Raw genomic sequence first — 18,394 nt, 5'->3', positions numbered from 1 at the left:
CAAAGGAGTGGCTCCGGGACAACTCTGTGAATGTCCTTGAGTGGCCCAGCCAGAGCCCAGACTTGAACCCGATTGAACATCTCTGGAGAGATCTGAAAATGACTGTGCACCGACGCTCCCCATCCAACCTGATGGAGCTTGAGAGGTCCTGCAAAGAAGAATGGGAGAAACTGCCCAAAAATAGATGTGCCAAGCTTGTAGCAACATACTCAAAAAGACTTGAGGCTGTAATTGGTGCCAAAGGTGCTTCAACAAAGTGTTGAGCAAAGGCTGTGAACACTTGCGTACATGTGGGTTTTTTTTTTTTTTTCTCGTTTTTTTTTTTTTAATAAATTTGCAAAGATTTCAAACAAACTTCTTTCACATTGTCATTATGGGGTATTGTTTGTGGAATTGAGGAAAATAATGAATTTAATCCATTTTGGAATAAGGCTGTAACATAACATGTGGAAAAAGTGAAGCGCTGTGAATACTTTCTGGATGCACTGTAAAGTGCATTTGGAATGTAATTACATTTGGACTCTTGTAGCCTCTGTCCGGCCCTCCCCATAGTAGGATGGAAAGACTAGGAATATTAAAAAAAACTAATGGCAGACTAAAACTGGCTTTCTTTCAACACATTATCAAATCAGCACAATCCAATATCGATCGACCTCTAATTTGTATTTATTTATATAATGGTACATACACCAATTTTAATGTGATATATATATATGTGGGAAAGTATGTCATGAGTATTATAAACTTGCATATATCCTGCCCTGTTTTACTGATAAGCAATTTTAAGGCCATGTTGAATGTGTGCCCCTGCCTGTTTAAGAAAGAGTCTGTGATACATGATTTATTTTGAGATTGTTTTGGTATGGGGATACGGTATTAATTTTATTTGTTCAGGTCTTGATAAAGGTCTTAAAGTCTTAAATTTGATTTTAAAAACTCTGCAGCAACCCTGAATGAGAAAGTCAAGAAGTGCAAATAAAAGGCTGTTTTCTGACCAGGGAGTCATTGAGTTGAGCCAACTTGGGATGTTTTATAATAATGATTGGTGCTAAACAGGAATTTTAAATAGAATTTGTAGCTCTCTCATGTGGTGCTTGACTTTGTTTGTAGATGTGAAATATCCAAGGACACAGTATACCATCAGTGGTCTGTCACCAGGACATTGCTACAAACTGTGGGTCACTGCCTGGACAGATGCTGGGGAGGGACCCAGAGGAACTGAACTCCCATTCTGCACACCATCAGACAGTATGTATTTGTGTTGGTTATAGCTCTAAAGACACGTACAATGCTATATAAGAAAACTACACACCCTAAATACCCCAAATGCTCTCTTGTAACTCTTTAACTTAGCAGTCATGTTGTATATCAGGTGTCAGCAACTTTTTTGACATGAACTCATTTCAAAATTAGGTTTAACATGATGTAACCCCACATCAAAACTTTTAAGTCAAAATATTTTTTTCCCCCAGACATGATCTTGAATTGATTATATTTTACAACTTATACAAATGATATACCCATTTCAAAATAGTACTTGCTGTAACATCCACTCATTTGCAAACTATTATTTTGAGAGCAAAAATGCACACCAAAGTGCATTACAGCTGCAGCACTGCTTTAAATAAGCAAAACACTTGCATATGCATACAGTGTTTGATGGTAGCTACAGTGACACACACAGCTCTATGGGAAGAAAAACAATGGAAGGCTAAACAGTGGGTCTTGCAAATAAATGGATCTGCTCAGTCCACACTGCGTTGTTCAGTGGGCTGATGCTGTTTCGTCTCACTTTTGAAGTGTTTGGCTACTGCTAGGTTTTTTTTTTTTTTTTTTTTAAATAAACAACTACATAAAATAAACTGTATTCCTAGTATTTTACATAAGTTTAATTTATGTAAAATTAATGTAATCTCTTATTTTGCCTATAAATATTATTGATTTAGTTTTGTGTTTTTTACTAATTAATCCCACAGTTTTCCATGATTAATTGCAATAATTCATGGTATATTGTTAATTAAAACACACAAAACACATCAAAATATAATCATAATTATATTTACTTTATACAGTACTGTGCAAAAGTTTTAGGCTCTTGTGTAAAATGTTGCACAGTGAGGATGTCTTCAAAAATAATGAAATAAATCGTTTTCATTGATCAATTAATGTCATACAAAGTCCAGTACACATAAAAAAAGCTAAATTAATATTCGGTGTGACCACCTTTGCCTTCAAAACAGCACCAATTCTCCTAGGTACACCTGGATACAGTTTTTCTAGGTTGTTGGCAGATAGGATGTTCCAAGCTTCTTGGAGAATTTGCCACAGTTCTTCTATCTATTTAGGTCTCAACTGCTTCTGTCTCATCATGTAACCTCAGACAGACACAATGTTCAGTGGGGGGCTTTGTGGGGGCCATGACAGCTGTTGCAGGGCTCCCTGTTCTTCTATTCTAATCTTTTCTATTTGCAAAAGTAATGTTTGGGAGTCTAACACTTATATTTCTTATTGACACTAAAGCTGAAAATATAAATAAACATCTTAAGACAAATGCTTTTGTGAAACATCTTATAGTGACATCTAAGACTTTTGCACAGTACTGTACTTTGACTCAAGCATCTTTTAAAACAAATTTATTTTAATGGTTTAAATATATACAATGTTAAAATGTTCATTGTTTTTTTGTGAATATTTTTACAGGTATAAATCATTGATAAAAGTTGAAGTTTACATGCCATAAAATCAGTGGACAAGCTGTAATGAAAGTTTGGCAAAATCTGCTGCCGTTTTCCAGTGGACTTTTTTAATAATATGATCAAATGGGCAGATTCAATTTATATCAAGCCTCATTGGCAAGATAAACTGTACACATACAAATATAAAACAAAACTGAATGATGAAGGTTAATTTGCTGACGTTAAAAAATCTCAAAACTATTATTTTCTCTGGCTGCAGTTCACTTTGTTTTAAAAAGTGGTGGAGTCATTTTTTATGGCCACAAAGTGGCAAAATTCTAAAGCCTCTGCATTTTCTAAAGCCTCTGTATCATTAAAATATATAATCAAAATTTTGCTGAAAATTCTGTTGAATGCAGTGTACTAGATGTCTACTGCCACCTGGTGGACGAATGTTTGCTGATTTTGAGATAGTAAAAGTGACAATAACGATTAAGCCTGCTTTGTCTTTTTATTTTTTAACATTACAAGCTATTACTTTTCATCCTACTATAACCTCCTGAGACCCAGCAACAATTTCCCTTTTTTAAATATCAATATAGTGTTTGTTGCATAAAATATATTTGATAATAATTGTTTTTTAATATATATATATATATATATATATATATATATATATATATATATATATATTTATTTATTCATATTGTATTTGTTGTGCTGAATTGTAATGTCACACATTTCTAGACATTTTTATAGACCAAGTGAAGGAAGTTGTCTTGTCCAAACTCCCAAACATTTGGTATCTCTGAAAAGCCCAGGGAGTCCTCTGATAATACCCCAAGATTTACTACTGTGGCATGAATGGGCTAAGAGAAACTTAAGTCATATACAAAAAAAAAAAAGGTCTCAGGAGGACACTTTAGACAGTTATCTGTCAAAAGCTGTTTCAAAAAGTCGTAGGGACAAAACTGGCAAAGGCAAAAATTGGTAGAGATATGTCCATCACACCCCACCTGTTCAGTCTCTTTCATGGGTCTCTCTTGTGCGGTGTCGCTTTTGACACTGGTTCAGATGACATTGAGTATGGCAGCTTGCCCGTATTTCTCCCACACTTGGCTCACCGCTTGCATGTATAGTCTCCATTCTCCACACAGTAAATCTGCTCCCGTGTTTATTATGACGGGACATGCATTGCACGTAATGCATAAGCGTGCACTGCTCCACACAACCAGTTGTGCAGTCGAGTCGAGCGTGTACCTCCTGGAAATGTATTTATGCCAATTTTAGCCACAGGAAGTAGGGGGAAATAGTAGTTTCAGGAAGTGAAAAAAGGGATACTGCATTAATTGCATCATTTTTTTTTAAACATGTTAAAGTCAACTATAAATTTCAGAAATGTATGTGTTAAATTTCCCAGCACTAGTTTATGACATTATTACATGGTTACTGTCTCTTTTAATAGAAAGATTCGGTACTAGTTTTTCATAGAGTTTTTGGAGAGTGTTTGTTTTAAGAGCTGTAAAACAACACAAAATTATGAATTCATAATTTCAAGAATCAGCCATTGTCATACCGCACATGTATTGTTTTATTATGTAACTATATATATATATATATATATATATATATATATACATACAGTATATTTATGTGGATTTTTATTCTTATTGTTATTGCGCCAATGGTTACCCTACCATGTGGCATTAGTTGTCCTGTTATTTAATTAATATGACTTTAATACAAATTTGATCAGATTTCTTTTAAAAGTTATTCATATTCTTCTCTTTCAGCTGAGAAACTACTGTCTCTGGTGATCATGGCTGGAGGAGCTGTTCTTCTGACCTGTCTCATCCTCCTGTGCATCTGCCAGTTCTCCTCTGTCCAGAGCAGGTGGGAAACAGCAGCGATGCTTTAGATCTGAAAGAGAAATATGTGTTTCTGTGAAGTTTAAAAGACCGTCTTTTTTATTCGATAGATTCTTAAGCTATTGTAAGTGCCTGCTTCCTAGAGTTATTCCAGATCCAGCAAACAGCAAATGGGCAAAGGATTGTGCTATTTACCAGGTAAATGCATGCAAATGCACACACAGGCTGTATTTCAAAATCTAGTTAGCTGTTTACCTAGACAGCATTTTTGGGAATAAGGCACATTCAAACGGTCAAAATGCTGTCTAGGGTAGAGGATTAATTTACACAAAAATTACAATTCTGTCTTAATTTACTCACCCTCATGTCATTCCAAACCTTTAAGACTTGCCAGAGAACACAAAAGGAAAAAGTTAAGTAGAATGTTGATGCTGCTCTTTGTCATACACTTGAAGCATTCAGTGACCAAGGGCTGCATCCAAAAAGGACAAAGAAAGCATTTATGGAATTATGCTGTTTGCCATTGGTTCTCGCATGGCACTATGTGAACTACTGCAGAAGGGAAGATTTGCAGTGAATAATGTCTTAAATTTCGGTCTGTATCTCACACAAAGCTTTTGGATGGGCCCAGAAGACCCAGAATACAGTATGGTGCTTGAATTGTATGGATGACTACTACTTTTTTTGTTGTTGTCCTTTTTGGAGCTTGACTGCCTCTGGTCACTATATACTTTCACTGTATGTAAAAGAGCAGCATGTTTGTCTGCAGCATGCAGCATTTTGTTAAACTCATTTTTTTGTTCCATGGAAGAAAGTCATACAGGTTTTGAATTACATAAGTGCAAGTAAATCAAAGTATTTTCATTTTTGTGTTAACTAATTCTTTAACCTATTGCAAGACCATTGAAATGTTGAAATCCAAAAATAAACATTTAGATTTTTGGCAAATCTTTGGCCATAATACTGTAATAATCAGAAACATAAATGTCATTGATCTCTTCATACCTGTTCCCCCTCCACTGACTCCATATAGGGTGAAATTAAATTCCCCCTTCACCAATGTGACTCCAGCATGAGTGAAGAGCCAGATACTGTGGAGGTTGAGGAAGTTCCCAATCCCTCCAGCTCCACCTGCACCTACATCAAAAGCTTCTCTCAAGAGTCCGGCTCCTCTGACACCACCCAGATCACCAGGAGCTCCGATATCATGGATGAGTACATCTGCACTCATGGAGCAATAAGTGGAGGAGAAGAGGAGGACGAGGACGAGGAAGGGATGTTGGATGAATTCGGATTCTTACCATGCACACCCAGCCCTTTCCTGGAGCCACTGTTTCCATGTGGAGGAAAGCTGACACTGGATGTAGTGAAAATAGACTGCAGTGAATTTCTGGACTGCACGTGACCCTCCATTTGCATTACAATTTTGATCTGTGATTGTAATGTAACTTCATGCATGGGTGATGAATCAGCACAATCCCGGAGATGATTTGTCTGACAAAGGAAATATTTTGTGGGTTTTGGTTGGTTTCGAATACAGTGTACCAAAGGATGCCTCCAATTCTGAATCGTAGCCCATTCTCAGGTTGGCCATTTCGTAGTCTTGCATACCCAGACCTTTGACTTAACGGCAAAACGTCTTGATACACACTGCAGCTTGTTCAGGCTCCAAACAACTCACATAGACAAGAAGAGACTGTCTAAAGGACATGTAAAGCAACCAACCACAGTTTGGTTTGGATTTATCTTAAGTATGTTATACCACAAGTTAATTCCAATGGTAAATATTGTTACACCATATATTTTGCTCGTGGATATCGAGTTAACGTGCTACTTAGTGCCTTAAACAAAACAGAGTATTTTTTCAGATTTGATTCCACAAACCTGGCAAACTTTGCTAGTTCCAGTGATTATTTCCTCCTCCAAAGCTCTCCTTGTGTCAATTCGGTATCATGTTAGCATGAATTTGTTTTTTTCAGACAAACTGATTAAACAACACTTTGCGCCCTTAAAGGTAAAGTTCACCCAAAAATGAAAATTCTCTCATTTACTCACCCTCATGCTATCCCAGATGTGTATGACTTTCTTTCTTCTGCTGAACACAAACTAAGATTTTTAGAAAATTATCTCAGCCCTGTAGGTCCATACAATGCTAATGGTGGCCAGAACTTTGACGGTCCAAAAAACATAAAGTCAGTATAAAAGTAATCCATACGACTCCAGCGGATAAATCTGTCTTAAGTGATATAAGTGTGGGTGAGAATCAATATTTAAGTCTTTTAATTAGAAATCTCCACTTTCACTTTCTTCGTCATTTTATCCTGTGTACTGCACAAACAAAACCCCCAATGTAGATCTAATATTTTCAAAACAATGCAAGCATAGTAATAAAACCCCTTTCAGAACCAATGAACATGGGCAGGGAGGAGAATTTATAGTATACCATATTTACACCATTCACTTGCATTGTAAGGACCTACAGTGCTGAGATATTCTTTTAAAAATCTGTTTGTGTTCACAGAAAAAAAGTAAGTCATAGACATCTGGGATGGCATGTTAGTGAGTAAATGATGAGAGAATTTCCATTTTTGGGTGAACTATCCCTTTTATCCCAGAAACTGCACAAAGACAGCCAATCAGATTAGAGCTTGCCAGATTGAGAAAGTAATTTCCAGTTTTGTGTGCAATATGCACAAGACTGTCAGTGAACGGACTGTGGTCTAGCCATTTCACAACTCTTCTGAACTCTAGGTGTTTTAGCTAGGATGTAGACCAGCCTGATTTTTTTTGTAACAAGGAAATGTTGTTTGCATGCAAATCTTGTAAAGATAATGTGGATCTGGATATGTATCATGTTCTATACATGATTCTAATTGGTAGCAGTTTGAATGGCTGTGAGAATGGGCCATCAAGATTTTAGGTAATTACAATATGTCCTTAAAAAGTTACATCAGTTACAGACCTCATATCTTTCCACTAAACAACACTAATACTTTACCACTGTAACTTTAACTCTTTCACAATATGGTAATCAATGAAAATTGCACAAGGATCAATATACCAGCAGGCCCATTTCTTATCTACTCAAGATGTTTGACCCATTACACAAATACTGTCTTCACAATAGTTCATACAGTAAATTCACCCCCTTAAATTGCTTTAGTGTCCAAATGTTAAGTTTTATAATTCAAACATTCAAAGCATTGAGAAGAAACTGCTCCTTTAAGAATAAATATTTGATTTGTTCTGGAACCTTACTTGGTTTACAGTCACCTAAACTTCAAAATAAAACACATGAAAATGAGATTTTGTTTGATTGAATATTCACTAACTAGTTAAATCATTTTATCCTGTGTACTGCACAAACAAAACCCCCAATGTAGATCTAATATTTTCAAAACAATGCAAGCATAGTAATAAAACCCCTTTCAGAACCAATGAACATATCACAGTTCCAGGAATCATTAGATAAGAGTTGTTTCTAAGCCAAACCCATCACTGAAACTATTTTTGCCAACACTATGTACTTCCAGAGATATTATACAACTGTTAGCAGGACACAAAGAAAAACATTTCTTAACATGTAAAATAACTTAAATATTACATGTAAAAACTTGAAAATTGGCAGTTGTTTCATCTTCAAAGTCCACACAACTACTTTGTATGAATCGACCATCTTTTAATTATTGACAGAGGTCTAATAGCAGGGTAGGAATTCACACATTTTCATAGCACTCAGTTGATCCACACTGAACAGGATGGTGTTTCTTTCAGCTCAACTGTGTAGTAGAGCAGTTGTAAAATGCATTAGGGCAGAAAGAAAATATCAAACATAATTTATAACAGTATTTATCTATAGCGGCTCACATTTACTTCAGTAATTTCTTGTATTTACACTAAAACTTTGCGTAATGAGTACGATACTATCCTGAGTTACCAGAGCCAATGGCGTCTTAAGACACCATTTAAAACTTTACAGTGGTCATTCAATAAAACACACCTTTTGTGGCTAGTAAACAGAATCATTGAAACTACATCTTGGCATAAGGTATGAATTAAAGATTGTACATTTCATCAAAAAAAAAAAGATTTCAGATTCCATGCTGTTTTAAGGCCCGCTTACAGGGAATGGTGGTCTTTAGTCCCATTATGATCTAAATAAAAATGCAATAACCTTCATACAATAAAACACTTCACAGGTAGATCTTTTGCTCTTGTGAGTAATCCCTGAAAAGGGCTACCTTGTTTTGAAGACATTTGTTTAATAAGCAAGCAAGCTATGCAACACCATAAGTCAAAATGGTGCGCTGTTCACACCAATTTGTGGAGATGCATATTTTCAAGCAGAAGTACAAAAGGTATCCATGAACAATACATAATTTGGGGGGGGGGGGGGAATAATAAAAGAAACACTGTATGAAAACATCCCTGCTACCTTATTTCTAAATACAAAACCTCAAACCAATAATTTGCTTCAGAATAGCAAGAAGTCCTTTCTTTGTTTTTGTTTTTTTCCACCTTTTTTTCTAAAACAGGTAAAATTCAGTCCTCAGGGGTGAATGGTATGGATGACAGTCTTCCATCATTTCATCTGCTGAAGGATCCGTTAGCATGCAAGCCTTGTCGACAAGGACCCATGGAGGAGTGACCCTCCTGGGTGAGCTGAGCTCTGTCTGGGGAGCTTTAAGCCAGGGCTGGGAAAGCCTCTGGGTCGTCCACATTAGGGACAGATACTCCACTTGCCTAAAGAAACAGATAGAGAATAACAGGCTATTTGAGCCGTTCCAGGTCTAACATTTCAGAAGATCTGGCATCACTACTAATAGAACATAAATGAAGGTATAACACCATGTTCTGACCTGCACTGCAAAAAAGTCAGAAAAGAATATACCTTTTCAAAATGCTGCCAAATTTTGGAGTTCATGCATAGTCCCAAGTTTTACATGAATTGAAAGGTCACGTTTAGTCCGCGATGCCTGTCCAAGCACCAAGCGGACACAGTCCATAACCACCGTCCACTACCCATCCAGGCATAAGTGATTTTCACATTTAGGCTTGCACCAAAAAATTATTTTATATTATATTTATATATTAGGAATGTCATCAAAAATCAATATATCTCAATTATTTTCCTGAAATGTTTTTGAGGTGCATCAATATATTAACATAAACCGCAATTTAAATTATAAGCCTAAAATGTGTGCTTTCTAATTCACTGCAAGTTGCCCTTCTGTTTTATCTAGTCTGGCGTAATAGCTACGGGAGACCACAAGAGGGTGATATAACATTTACTGACGCAGTTCACGGGAAGGACAAGGCACACACACAAAAGACCTGTCGATGCGCAGGTGGCAGTTGTCTATCTAATCACCATCAACACAAAGGTTACCAAGGTTTTTTGTACTTCAAGAAGAAATGAAGCAATTTCTGTCATACCACAAAGACATACATGTCTTTTGATAATGATCTGGGTCAAAAATAATGATAAACTATACAAGTTTCTCTCAGCCTCCGGAGTCGTAGCTGGCCGTCGCCGACTTACGCACAGTGGCGGTATGCTTACCTTCATTGAAAATAATTGTTTTGTTTTAAAACATGCCATGTTATCTGCCAGCCACGTCCGCCAGTGCGCGACCCCCTTTAAGTTACTCTCCCGCTCACATTTTACCATATGTTTGAAAAGACAAAGACTACTGTGCAACGAACAAAAAAAAAAAAAATATATATAATATTTTTGCCACGTTTGCCACATTTCAAGGGTTTTAACTGTAGATTCTAAGTTCTTGGTTAATTTAACAGTGAAATTTTTTAATAGCGGACAAAATAGCACTTTATTATTGGAACCAAGTGATTTTCATGACGTTCGGTTCCGTTAACAGTTCTTCAATGTGTAGCCTTCTGGCGATGCTGACAGAAAACTGGACTAAAAAAGTTGTTTTTAGAGAATCAACAACGACAGCGCTACCAGTTTTGTCCGATTTACGAACGAATGACTTATGAACCGGCTCTTTTTAGTGAATCAACAAGACTTATGCATCATTCGGAGCCGACTGAAATAATTGACTTCGAAATAAACCAAGAACTGTTACAGTTATATGTACTTAAGGCTCATGAAACTCAGTTATTGGTTGTTCATATGACAACTAAAAATTAAATCTGAAAAAAATATTGTTTATTTGTCTCTCGTGTCTGTCAAATCCACTTGTAAAATACAATACAATAAAAAAAATAAAAAAAGTAATTGTCCGGCAAGAAATCTGACTGGCTGATAATGTATTCATCTATCAGCCACCTTGGCTGGTAGGAAAAGTTCATTTTGGACCCTGCATGCATCTGTATAGGCTTGTGGTCAAAATAAAATATTTAAACCTAGAGCGCCCTACTAAGCACGAGACGTAACAGCACTAGAACCTTTAGCATTAAGCCAGTGTCACACTATCCTATTTGTCCAGTGACTTTGAGGTGAGCTTCATTTACATGATCGGCCCGTAGGTGAGAGGCTGAGTGTGCATTAGCATCTGTCAGCGGGAGGTCGTTAATCATTTGATTGTTGGAACTCCCTGCAGAGTTAATGGTTACAACAATGAAAAAAGGATCAAACATGACAGAAAAAAAATAGTCTGTCGCTGACACAGGCTCTTGTGTTCTCAACAAGAGACCAATGAGCTTCTTTTATTGTAGAACTGACGTCATGCTAATCTGAATGTTTTCATCTGCGATTACACTCAGCTGCATATCATCACAAAGGCAGATTGTAATCCATAGTGATTCTGTCACCAATCGCTTTTCTCCTACACTAAAATGACAAATGAAATCAAAGCGGAGGAACCACAGTCTCTTTTTATGGAATTTCTTTACTCACTGAATGCTGCATGTGGACATATGCATTCCACGGCAAGGCTCCAGGAAATAAACACGCAATCACACACTTTTACAAGTTAAAGTTACTCCATGAAACGCACCCTAAATCACTCTATTATCATTGCTTGGCGAACTCTATGTGACGGGGATTTGGAGAGTTGCTGTGAGTTGGTATGTCTGTCACTACGCCACCATTTTATATCGGCAAGTGTGTCATACCTCCGACAGCAGAGAGAGATCTCAGCAAAACCGTCGCTTGAAGTTTGCTAACGCGAGGCCTGCAATAGTGTCCTAGCCAGGTGCAATGCAATAAATCCCTTACACAGTAATTATTTTTGTCCTTAAGGTCATGACTGCAAAATTTGGTGACGCTGGGTAGGTCCGCCTGGTGGGAAATCTCATTGAATCAAAATCCTGTTTCACATAGCTGTATATATTTGCACAGCACGTCACTTTCAGTGAGGACAGAAAAATTACTTCTTGTTGGCAACTTGTCAAGTCACGCCTGGTTATTACAGTTTTTTACGCCCTCTTTAAAAAAGAACTTTAAATACTTTGTGTGTAAGGAGCAGTATGTGAAATGTTCCTCCTCCTCCCAATCTACAATAATCTTAAATACCTTATGTATGCACAGTAAATATATTGTACCTTGTCTGGCCTGCGTTCACGGGGTGGTCTGGAAGCAGGGGCCCCACGACCTCCTCTGCCACCCCGTGGACCACCACGGCCACGTCCTGGGCGACCCAAGTCTCCGAAGTTAATCTCCAGCTGGGATGTAATGTCATTAGCTGGCTTGCGGAAGTGGTGATCCCCAGCAGCATCATCATCATCATCAGCAGAGGCCTGCGTGATTAAATAATATTCATGATAACATTATTATACCACCTTTTTCCATTATACAGTTTTAAAGAGTATTTAAAAGTAATAATAATAATGGCATCATACAAATTAAGAGAAAAAGGACTGAAAAGAAATAGTTCTGGAGTGCAAGAGGAAAGGATGCATTTATGAGACTGATGTTGTCATTAATAGCCTCTTTCTGATAACAATGTCTAAGCTTCATAATAATATGCCCTGGCAACTTTGAAAAGTTTACACTAGAGTTGTGCTTTTAGAGTAAATATGCCATAACATAAAAAAAATCAATCAGGTTGCTTGACCAGATGCTCAGGCTTCTTACAAATCCAATTTAAAAACCTTAACCGCATACAGAACACATTTTGTTCTAAAGATAAAATATTTTTTCACCATTTTATTTTCTGATATTAAATCTCTCTCTCTCTCTCATACTATATATATATATTATACACACACACACACACATATATATATATATATATATATATATATATATATATATATATAGATAGATAATTTGGAAAAAAAGGGCAAATTGTACCACAATGGAAATAGGTCCAAAAACTACTTTCTAATTTATTTTTCATCCAATTAAATTAATATTTTATGTATTTTTACACTAGAAAAATAAATAAAATAAACATGATATAGAAGCAGCATACAGAAATGTTTTTAATAGAGCAATTTGTGGAGCACATCGGCAAGTGTCTCCCCAGTAAAGGCCTTTGCACACCAAATGCGGATTTTCGCCGCGATTAACATTTTGAATAGAAACAGATTCACATGAAGCCATTCATACCTGGAGTGAACATTTGTTTCTGTTTTTTTTGTTTTTTTAAAGTGTTTGTCAATTTTTTCTTTTCTTTGCCCAGCAAAAAAATGCCCTGACCAATAAAATATGAGCTTCGGATTGTGTGTCAGGAGCCACTGCAGTTACCAAAAACCATGCAATTGAATCGTGCTGTTTTTTTACAACTGACATTAAATGCTGAAGTAACTCAAGAAATAAATCCTGAACCAGCATTGAGGATATTTATTTCATTTGCATCAAATGCCTTAAAAACGTAAACATTATTTACTCTTAACATGTAAATGATATTGCTAAATCACTGCCTTACATCCCCTTAAAAAAAAAACTCTCTGCGCTTATGTGGATTGTCTTCATAATGTATTCCATTGCTGCATTTTTTACTTTTGCATTTAATTTTACACAAGTCTCTAACATAATATATATTGCGACATCTTTGCCTTTGTATCACTTTTTTAAAATAAACAACTTTAAGGATCTTAAGAGCTGAAGTTGAATAAGTCCAGGTGAACTGAAATAGTCTGTGAAGTGTCTCGAATGTTTTCTTTCTCGTTGAGCAAATCAACACCACACTCGTCATCGCTGCTGCAGCTTGTATAGAGATGCGTTTTCTTTTTTCGATCGGCTTGCTAGAGAACTTGCTTGTCTTTAATATTGTGATTATACTATTATACTACTGAACTTGTCAAGTAGTCATCCATGATGGGCAAAGGGCAGACCAGCTGAAAGATGTTTTGCGTTACCTACCGTATCGATGTCAAACTGCTTGTCGATTAGCGCCACCTACTGTAAAAGGCGTGAATGTATTAACGGCAATCATTTGCCTCGCTTGTAATTCGTTTTGCATTATCGATGGGCAAAGGCCTTAAGGGTGGCCCCAGGAAAAAACAGCCTTGAAGAATAAATCAAATGTCATGTGACTTTAAAACATCATATTATTGGTAACTTTAAAGACTGCACTTTTATTTACAACAATGCATTGTTTTAGCTTTTTCTAAAAGGTGAGAAAGTGAAATGGTTGCCATATGGCCACACCGGGCTAATAAAAAGTGTAAAAATATGTTGGAGATTGGAAGGTATACAGCAAAAAATTAAATTCAAAATGGTATGCAAACCTATAAAAAAGGGCTGAGGCTATTAATTCTACACATGAACAGAGAATTTTATGTAATGAAACACAAAGAGAGTAAAGGTGGTTGTTTTACGTACCTCCCCGGCCTTAGATTTGTGCAGAACGTATCCTTTATTCCAGTCAGCTCCCTCATTGGCCTTACGAATATTGAATTCCACCTTGGCTCGCTCTTTGTCCTGCTGGGCTTTCCATTCATCTAGAGTCATCTCCTTAGGGCCTTCTTCTTTAACCTCCTCAACCTCATTCTCCCTATGAGAACATTAAATAAAAACAAGTTACAGCTTCAAATGATGCTTCCAATTGTCTATGCAGAAAGACATTCTTCCTAATAAGTCAATTAGGAAGAATAAAGTCTACCCCTTCATCAACTGACCTGTAAACATAGTCTGGAGGAAGGCCAAAGGATGTGTTGTGCTTTTAAAAGGTAAGCGTTCCTACATTGAACTCTAATGTTTCACATTATGTTTTTGATAACAAATAGTGCATGCAGCAAATGGCAAGCAATGACTCAGCAGTGTTGTGCTAATTCAGGGCTATTAGTGTACACACTTGTTCTCTGAGTCAGCAGGTGGGTGCTCCTCTCCCTCAGGTGTGTCCTCAGTGACATTTGATTGGTCAAGCTCACTGCAACAGGGTAGGGAAGATAAATGCATCCAATTAAATACAGTTTACATAAACTACATAGGAAACTTTCATTGACAAGCTTTGAATGCACCTGTGATTCATATTCATCATTCAAGATGTTTCAATGGCTCGTTAACTTGACGGACAAAGTGTCTGCCGTTCCACTGACCTCAAGTCATCCTTAACAGTGCCCCAGTTATGAGATCCACTCCCTCCACGTTTTTCTTCTGCTTTCAGGCTGCTGAAACAAAAATTAACACTTAGCTTTGAAATGTCATGGCTGAGTGCCCCTACAGCTACCGTTCGAGCTAAGAGCTGGATGCAAATGACTCACGATCGGTCACTGCCGCTGTGTCTGTCGAACTCGCGTTTGCCGCGTGAGTCAAAGCCGTCATTCCTGCCGACACCTCTGCCCCGGCCTCCGCGTCCTCCTCTGGGACCTCCACGACCCCGGAACGGCCTGTCGGTAGCAGACCTGAAAAGAGTTTGCGTAAATGTTTCAGAATTTTTCCTCGTTGCCCAGTAAAATTATCTAAATGAAGATCTCGCTGTTCTACGTGACAGCTATGAAATCATGGCAACTATGACGATGAGACCCCTTATCAAGATCCATTGAATTATTAGAAATACGTTCTTAATTGAAATAAGAAACAATGGACAAATCAGAGAAACCCAAGTATAGTTCTGCTGGTGCATTAAATGTTTTGAATGCAAAGCATCCAAGGATCAATCATGCGCATTTACAAACAAAAAAAGGTCAATCGCCTCACTTCTCCACAGAGAACTCTCCACCCTCAGCAGGTTTATTGTCAGTGGGTTTGTCTAAGCGCCGTTCACGTGGTGGCCTCCTGTCAGGCCGCCTGTCTGCTGGGGGACGACCCTCCCCCTGACCCCCCTGCTGCTGGGACCCTGGTTGACCCTCCTGCTCCGGCCGGCGGCCCATTTTCCTCATGCCTTCAAAACACACACAAACAACTGATTAAACCACAGAAATACCAATAAGTAGCATACAAAACAATGGATGAGATGATCTCATGCTGGAATAAAACATGATATCAATGACGCAAAATACATGGTGTTCCCTTAATCAACTTAAAGGTGCACTCAGTAATTCTAATCCAATACACTTTTTGTCAAATTCTGCAAATATCTCCTCACAATCTGCAAGCTGTCTGTTCTGTGGGTGGGCTGAAAAAAAATCTAGTATTTGTACACAGCCCTGGCTCTGTAAATGGAACAAAAACAAAGTGGAACAGACCGATCCACACAACACTACTCCAGCCAATCAGCAACAGGGGGTGGTTCTTGTGCGTGCACAGGATGGGGGGTGGGGGCAAAGCGAGAGGGAAATTAATTAGAAGAGCAATGGCAAATCTGGCTGATGTGAACTTTCTAAACTCCAAGAAGAACAAATGGCTAAGAAACAGACCAACAGAAAAAGGTCAGACGAATATAAAATAAAAAAAGAAAGATTATGATAAGTCGAGGGCTAGGAGCCACATCAACATTGGCGAGGCTTTTCAGCTGTGGAGAGACCTCCTAGAGGTAAAAGGAATGAATTTGGGGGGTTGAGCTTACAAAGGAGCACTGAAGGGAGGGGTGTGTTAGTTTTGGCAGCGGAGTTCAAATAGCAACAGTGTTTCTCAGGAATCGCTGAGTGCACTTTTAAATTCACCAATTATTGTAACCCAACAGAGCACAATAACTCTAAACATAAGAAACACTTAACTTTCATTATGAGCAATACCAAAATGCCCTGAAATAGTGATGGGTCGTTCATGAACGATTCGTTCATTTTGAACGAATCTTTTGTGACTCAGAAGAACGAGTAGTCTCAGAGAGTGATTCGTTCATTTTATCTTGGCCGCGCATGTGCATCGCGCAACCTCCGTTCGTTTATGTGAAAACCGCATAGGCGCGCTCTACAGGAAACAGAAATGATTAGTTCACCTTTCAACTCTTTTGGGGTGAGTCGTTCGTTCTTTTGTCACGTGACAGCCGTATACGCTATGTACATACGGCTGTCACGTGACAAAAGAACGAATAACTCGGACAAGAAGATTCCAGAGGTGAACTAATAATGTCTGTTTCCTTGGATGCATTATCAATTTTTCCTTATTGGGACTATAATCAAAGTTTGCGTAAGTCGAGGTGTTGGGGGGGATTTGGCTTCTGCTCAAATGAACGAAATGACTTGAATAAAGATTCATTCATTTTGCTGAACGAGACTCAAAGATTCAAGTCAGTAAAATGATCCGATCTTCCCATCACTACCCTGAAAGCGTAAGAATGATGTGAACAACGCCAACGGCATTATTTATTTTACTTAACTACTAAAAATGTAGTCTATTCTTCTTATTCCCGTTAAACAAAAAATAAAGCAGGGGTTGTGGGGAATTTTTTTTCTTCTTTTTCCTCTTAGTTTTAACATTGGCTAAGCCATGAACTCGACGTTGTGGGTCTGGATAATAATGGTTTGCGCCTCATATGATTGACTGATCCCACCCTCCACCTACCGAAAAAGACGCTCTCTCGCGCACCTCAACAACTGATCACGCGCACCTGTTCGTAAGCCCGCTGTCTACTCTCATCCAGATCACTAAAACGGGGCTACCGACACCCGATAAACTTCCTGCCATTTGTAACAACCGTACACTCAGCATTACCCACAAGGAAGTACATGCAAAGTATGTATTAAAAGTTAATTACAAGCTTTATTTTCGAGTAACTGAACTATTAAAGAAAAAAAAAATTATGTAAACGCAAATATAAGGCGTTTGTCTGTATATACTGTAAATGGGAGCGGCATGTTTGAGGACGGACAAGCCCTTGTGCAACAAACACGAGGTTGGAGTTGCACTGCTCGATCTCAGCAGCGTGCCACGGTCCTCTACCCCTCGTGCGCCTAAAACCCCCGTGAAAACGGCCTCTGCATTCCGATTCTACCTGAATATTACTAACTGCGTGATTTTTACCAGACCGACGCTCTAACAGCTTCAATAAAACCAACGTCAAACAATACGACTGATGGCAATGCATTGGGCCTTCACGTGAAGGATCTAGAACGTAATTAAGTAGCAACAGGTTATACAATGTGCGTCACTTAAAAAAAACCTATGGACATAAAGAGCCAGTTTGCTTGAGGAGTTTAAGGTTTTTGAAGTGTCAGGCGGCTCTTTAACAATAGTGATGTGAATGACCTCATGCGGTTAGCAGCACCTTTTGCAGAAGGATCATTATTGAAAAGTGTGCACAAATAACGTGTCTAATTCAAGCAACATTTACCATCTTTCTTGAGAGGCACAGGAGCTTGTGTCTCTTCCTTCTTCTCAGGAGGAGGAATTTTCCTCTCTTTCTGTGACTCCTTTTTGGCCTGCTTTGTAGCCTGTGCGGCAGTCTTGGCGGCACCAGGAGCGGGCGCGTCCTTCTTTTTGGTTTCTGCCTGCTTTAACACCTCAAACGGATCCTCTTCGTCATCAAATAGCTGGTCGAACCGATTGGTTACGACACAGCCGTAACCTTCTTGCATATGTCCGGGCATGATGGTGCCCTTTCAGCAGGATTCTCC

At 38.1% G+C, this 18,394-nt stretch overlaps 2 protein-coding genes across 5 annotated transcripts in view; one reads left to right on the top strand and one right to left on the bottom strand.

Annotated features, from left to right (window-relative positions):
- The window catches only part of LOC127445638 (interleukin-12 receptor subunit beta-2-like), a 29,276-nt gene extending 21,429 nt beyond the window's left edge, over window positions 1–7,847 (top strand). For all 3 annotated transcript variants that reach the window (XM_051705842.1, XM_051705843.1, XM_051705841.1), the window contains 4 exons: window positions 1,111–1,248; window positions 4,469–4,568; window positions 4,654–4,741; window positions 5,577–7,847. In XM_051705842.1, coding sequence (XP_051561802.1) covers window positions 1,111–1,248; window positions 4,469–4,568; window positions 4,654–4,741; window positions 5,577–5,948 — 698 coding nt within the window. In that variant the 3' untranslated portion in view covers window positions 5,949–7,847. The remainder of the gene's footprint in view (window positions 1–1,110; window positions 1,249–4,468; window positions 4,569–4,653; window positions 4,742–5,576) is intronic.
- A 354-nt stretch (window positions 7,848–8,201) lies between these two features.
- On the bottom strand, window positions 8,202–18,392 carry LOC127445643 (plasminogen activator inhibitor 1 RNA-binding protein-like). 2 transcript variants are annotated; one of them, XM_051705856.1, is made up of 8 exons: window positions 18,112–18,392; window positions 15,597–15,780; window positions 15,161–15,301; window positions 14,996–15,067; window positions 14,752–14,826; window positions 14,280–14,451; window positions 12,053–12,247; window positions 8,202–9,286 (listed from the first exon to the last, which is right to left on the bottom strand). In XM_051705856.1, exons 1-8 carry the CDS (start codon window positions 18,365–18,367, stop codon window positions 9,227–9,229), a joined length of 1,155 nt encoding a protein of 384 aa, XP_051561816.1. In that variant the 5' UTR covers window positions 18,368–18,392; the 3' UTR covers window positions 8,202–9,226. The 2 variants fall into 2 exon arrangements, with proteins under 2 accessions (XP_051561816.1, XP_051561817.1); XM_051705857.1 differs by having other exon boundaries at window positions 14,996–15,064.
- Between the last annotated feature and the right edge of the window lie 2 nt (window positions 18,393–18,394).

Source organism: Myxocyprinus asiaticus, chromosome 9, assembly GCF_019703515.2.
Source record: "Myxocyprinus asiaticus isolate MX2 ecotype Aquarium Trade chromosome 9, UBuf_Myxa_2, whole genome shotgun sequence".
In the NCBI taxonomy this organism is placed as follows: domain Eukaryota; kingdom Metazoa; phylum Chordata; class Actinopteri; order Cypriniformes; family Catostomidae; genus Myxocyprinus; species Myxocyprinus asiaticus.
Note: the sequence above shows the minus strand (reverse complement) of the source record. Positions and strands in the feature narration are given on the sequence as shown.

Coding starts and splice junctions, on each gene's coding strand:
- LOC127445643 (XM_051705856.1), bottom strand. CDS start 18,367: ATGCCCGGACATATGCAAGAAGGTTACGGCTGTGTCGTAACCAATCGG. Junction 14,827..14,995: donor ACTGTTAAGGATGACTTGAG/GTCAGTGGAACG, acceptor ACCCTGTTGCAG/TGAGCTTGACCAATCAAATG. Junction 14,452..14,751: donor CCTGCTGACTCAGAGAACAA/GTGTGTACACTA, acceptor ATGTTCTCATAG/GGAGAATGAGGTTGAGGAGG.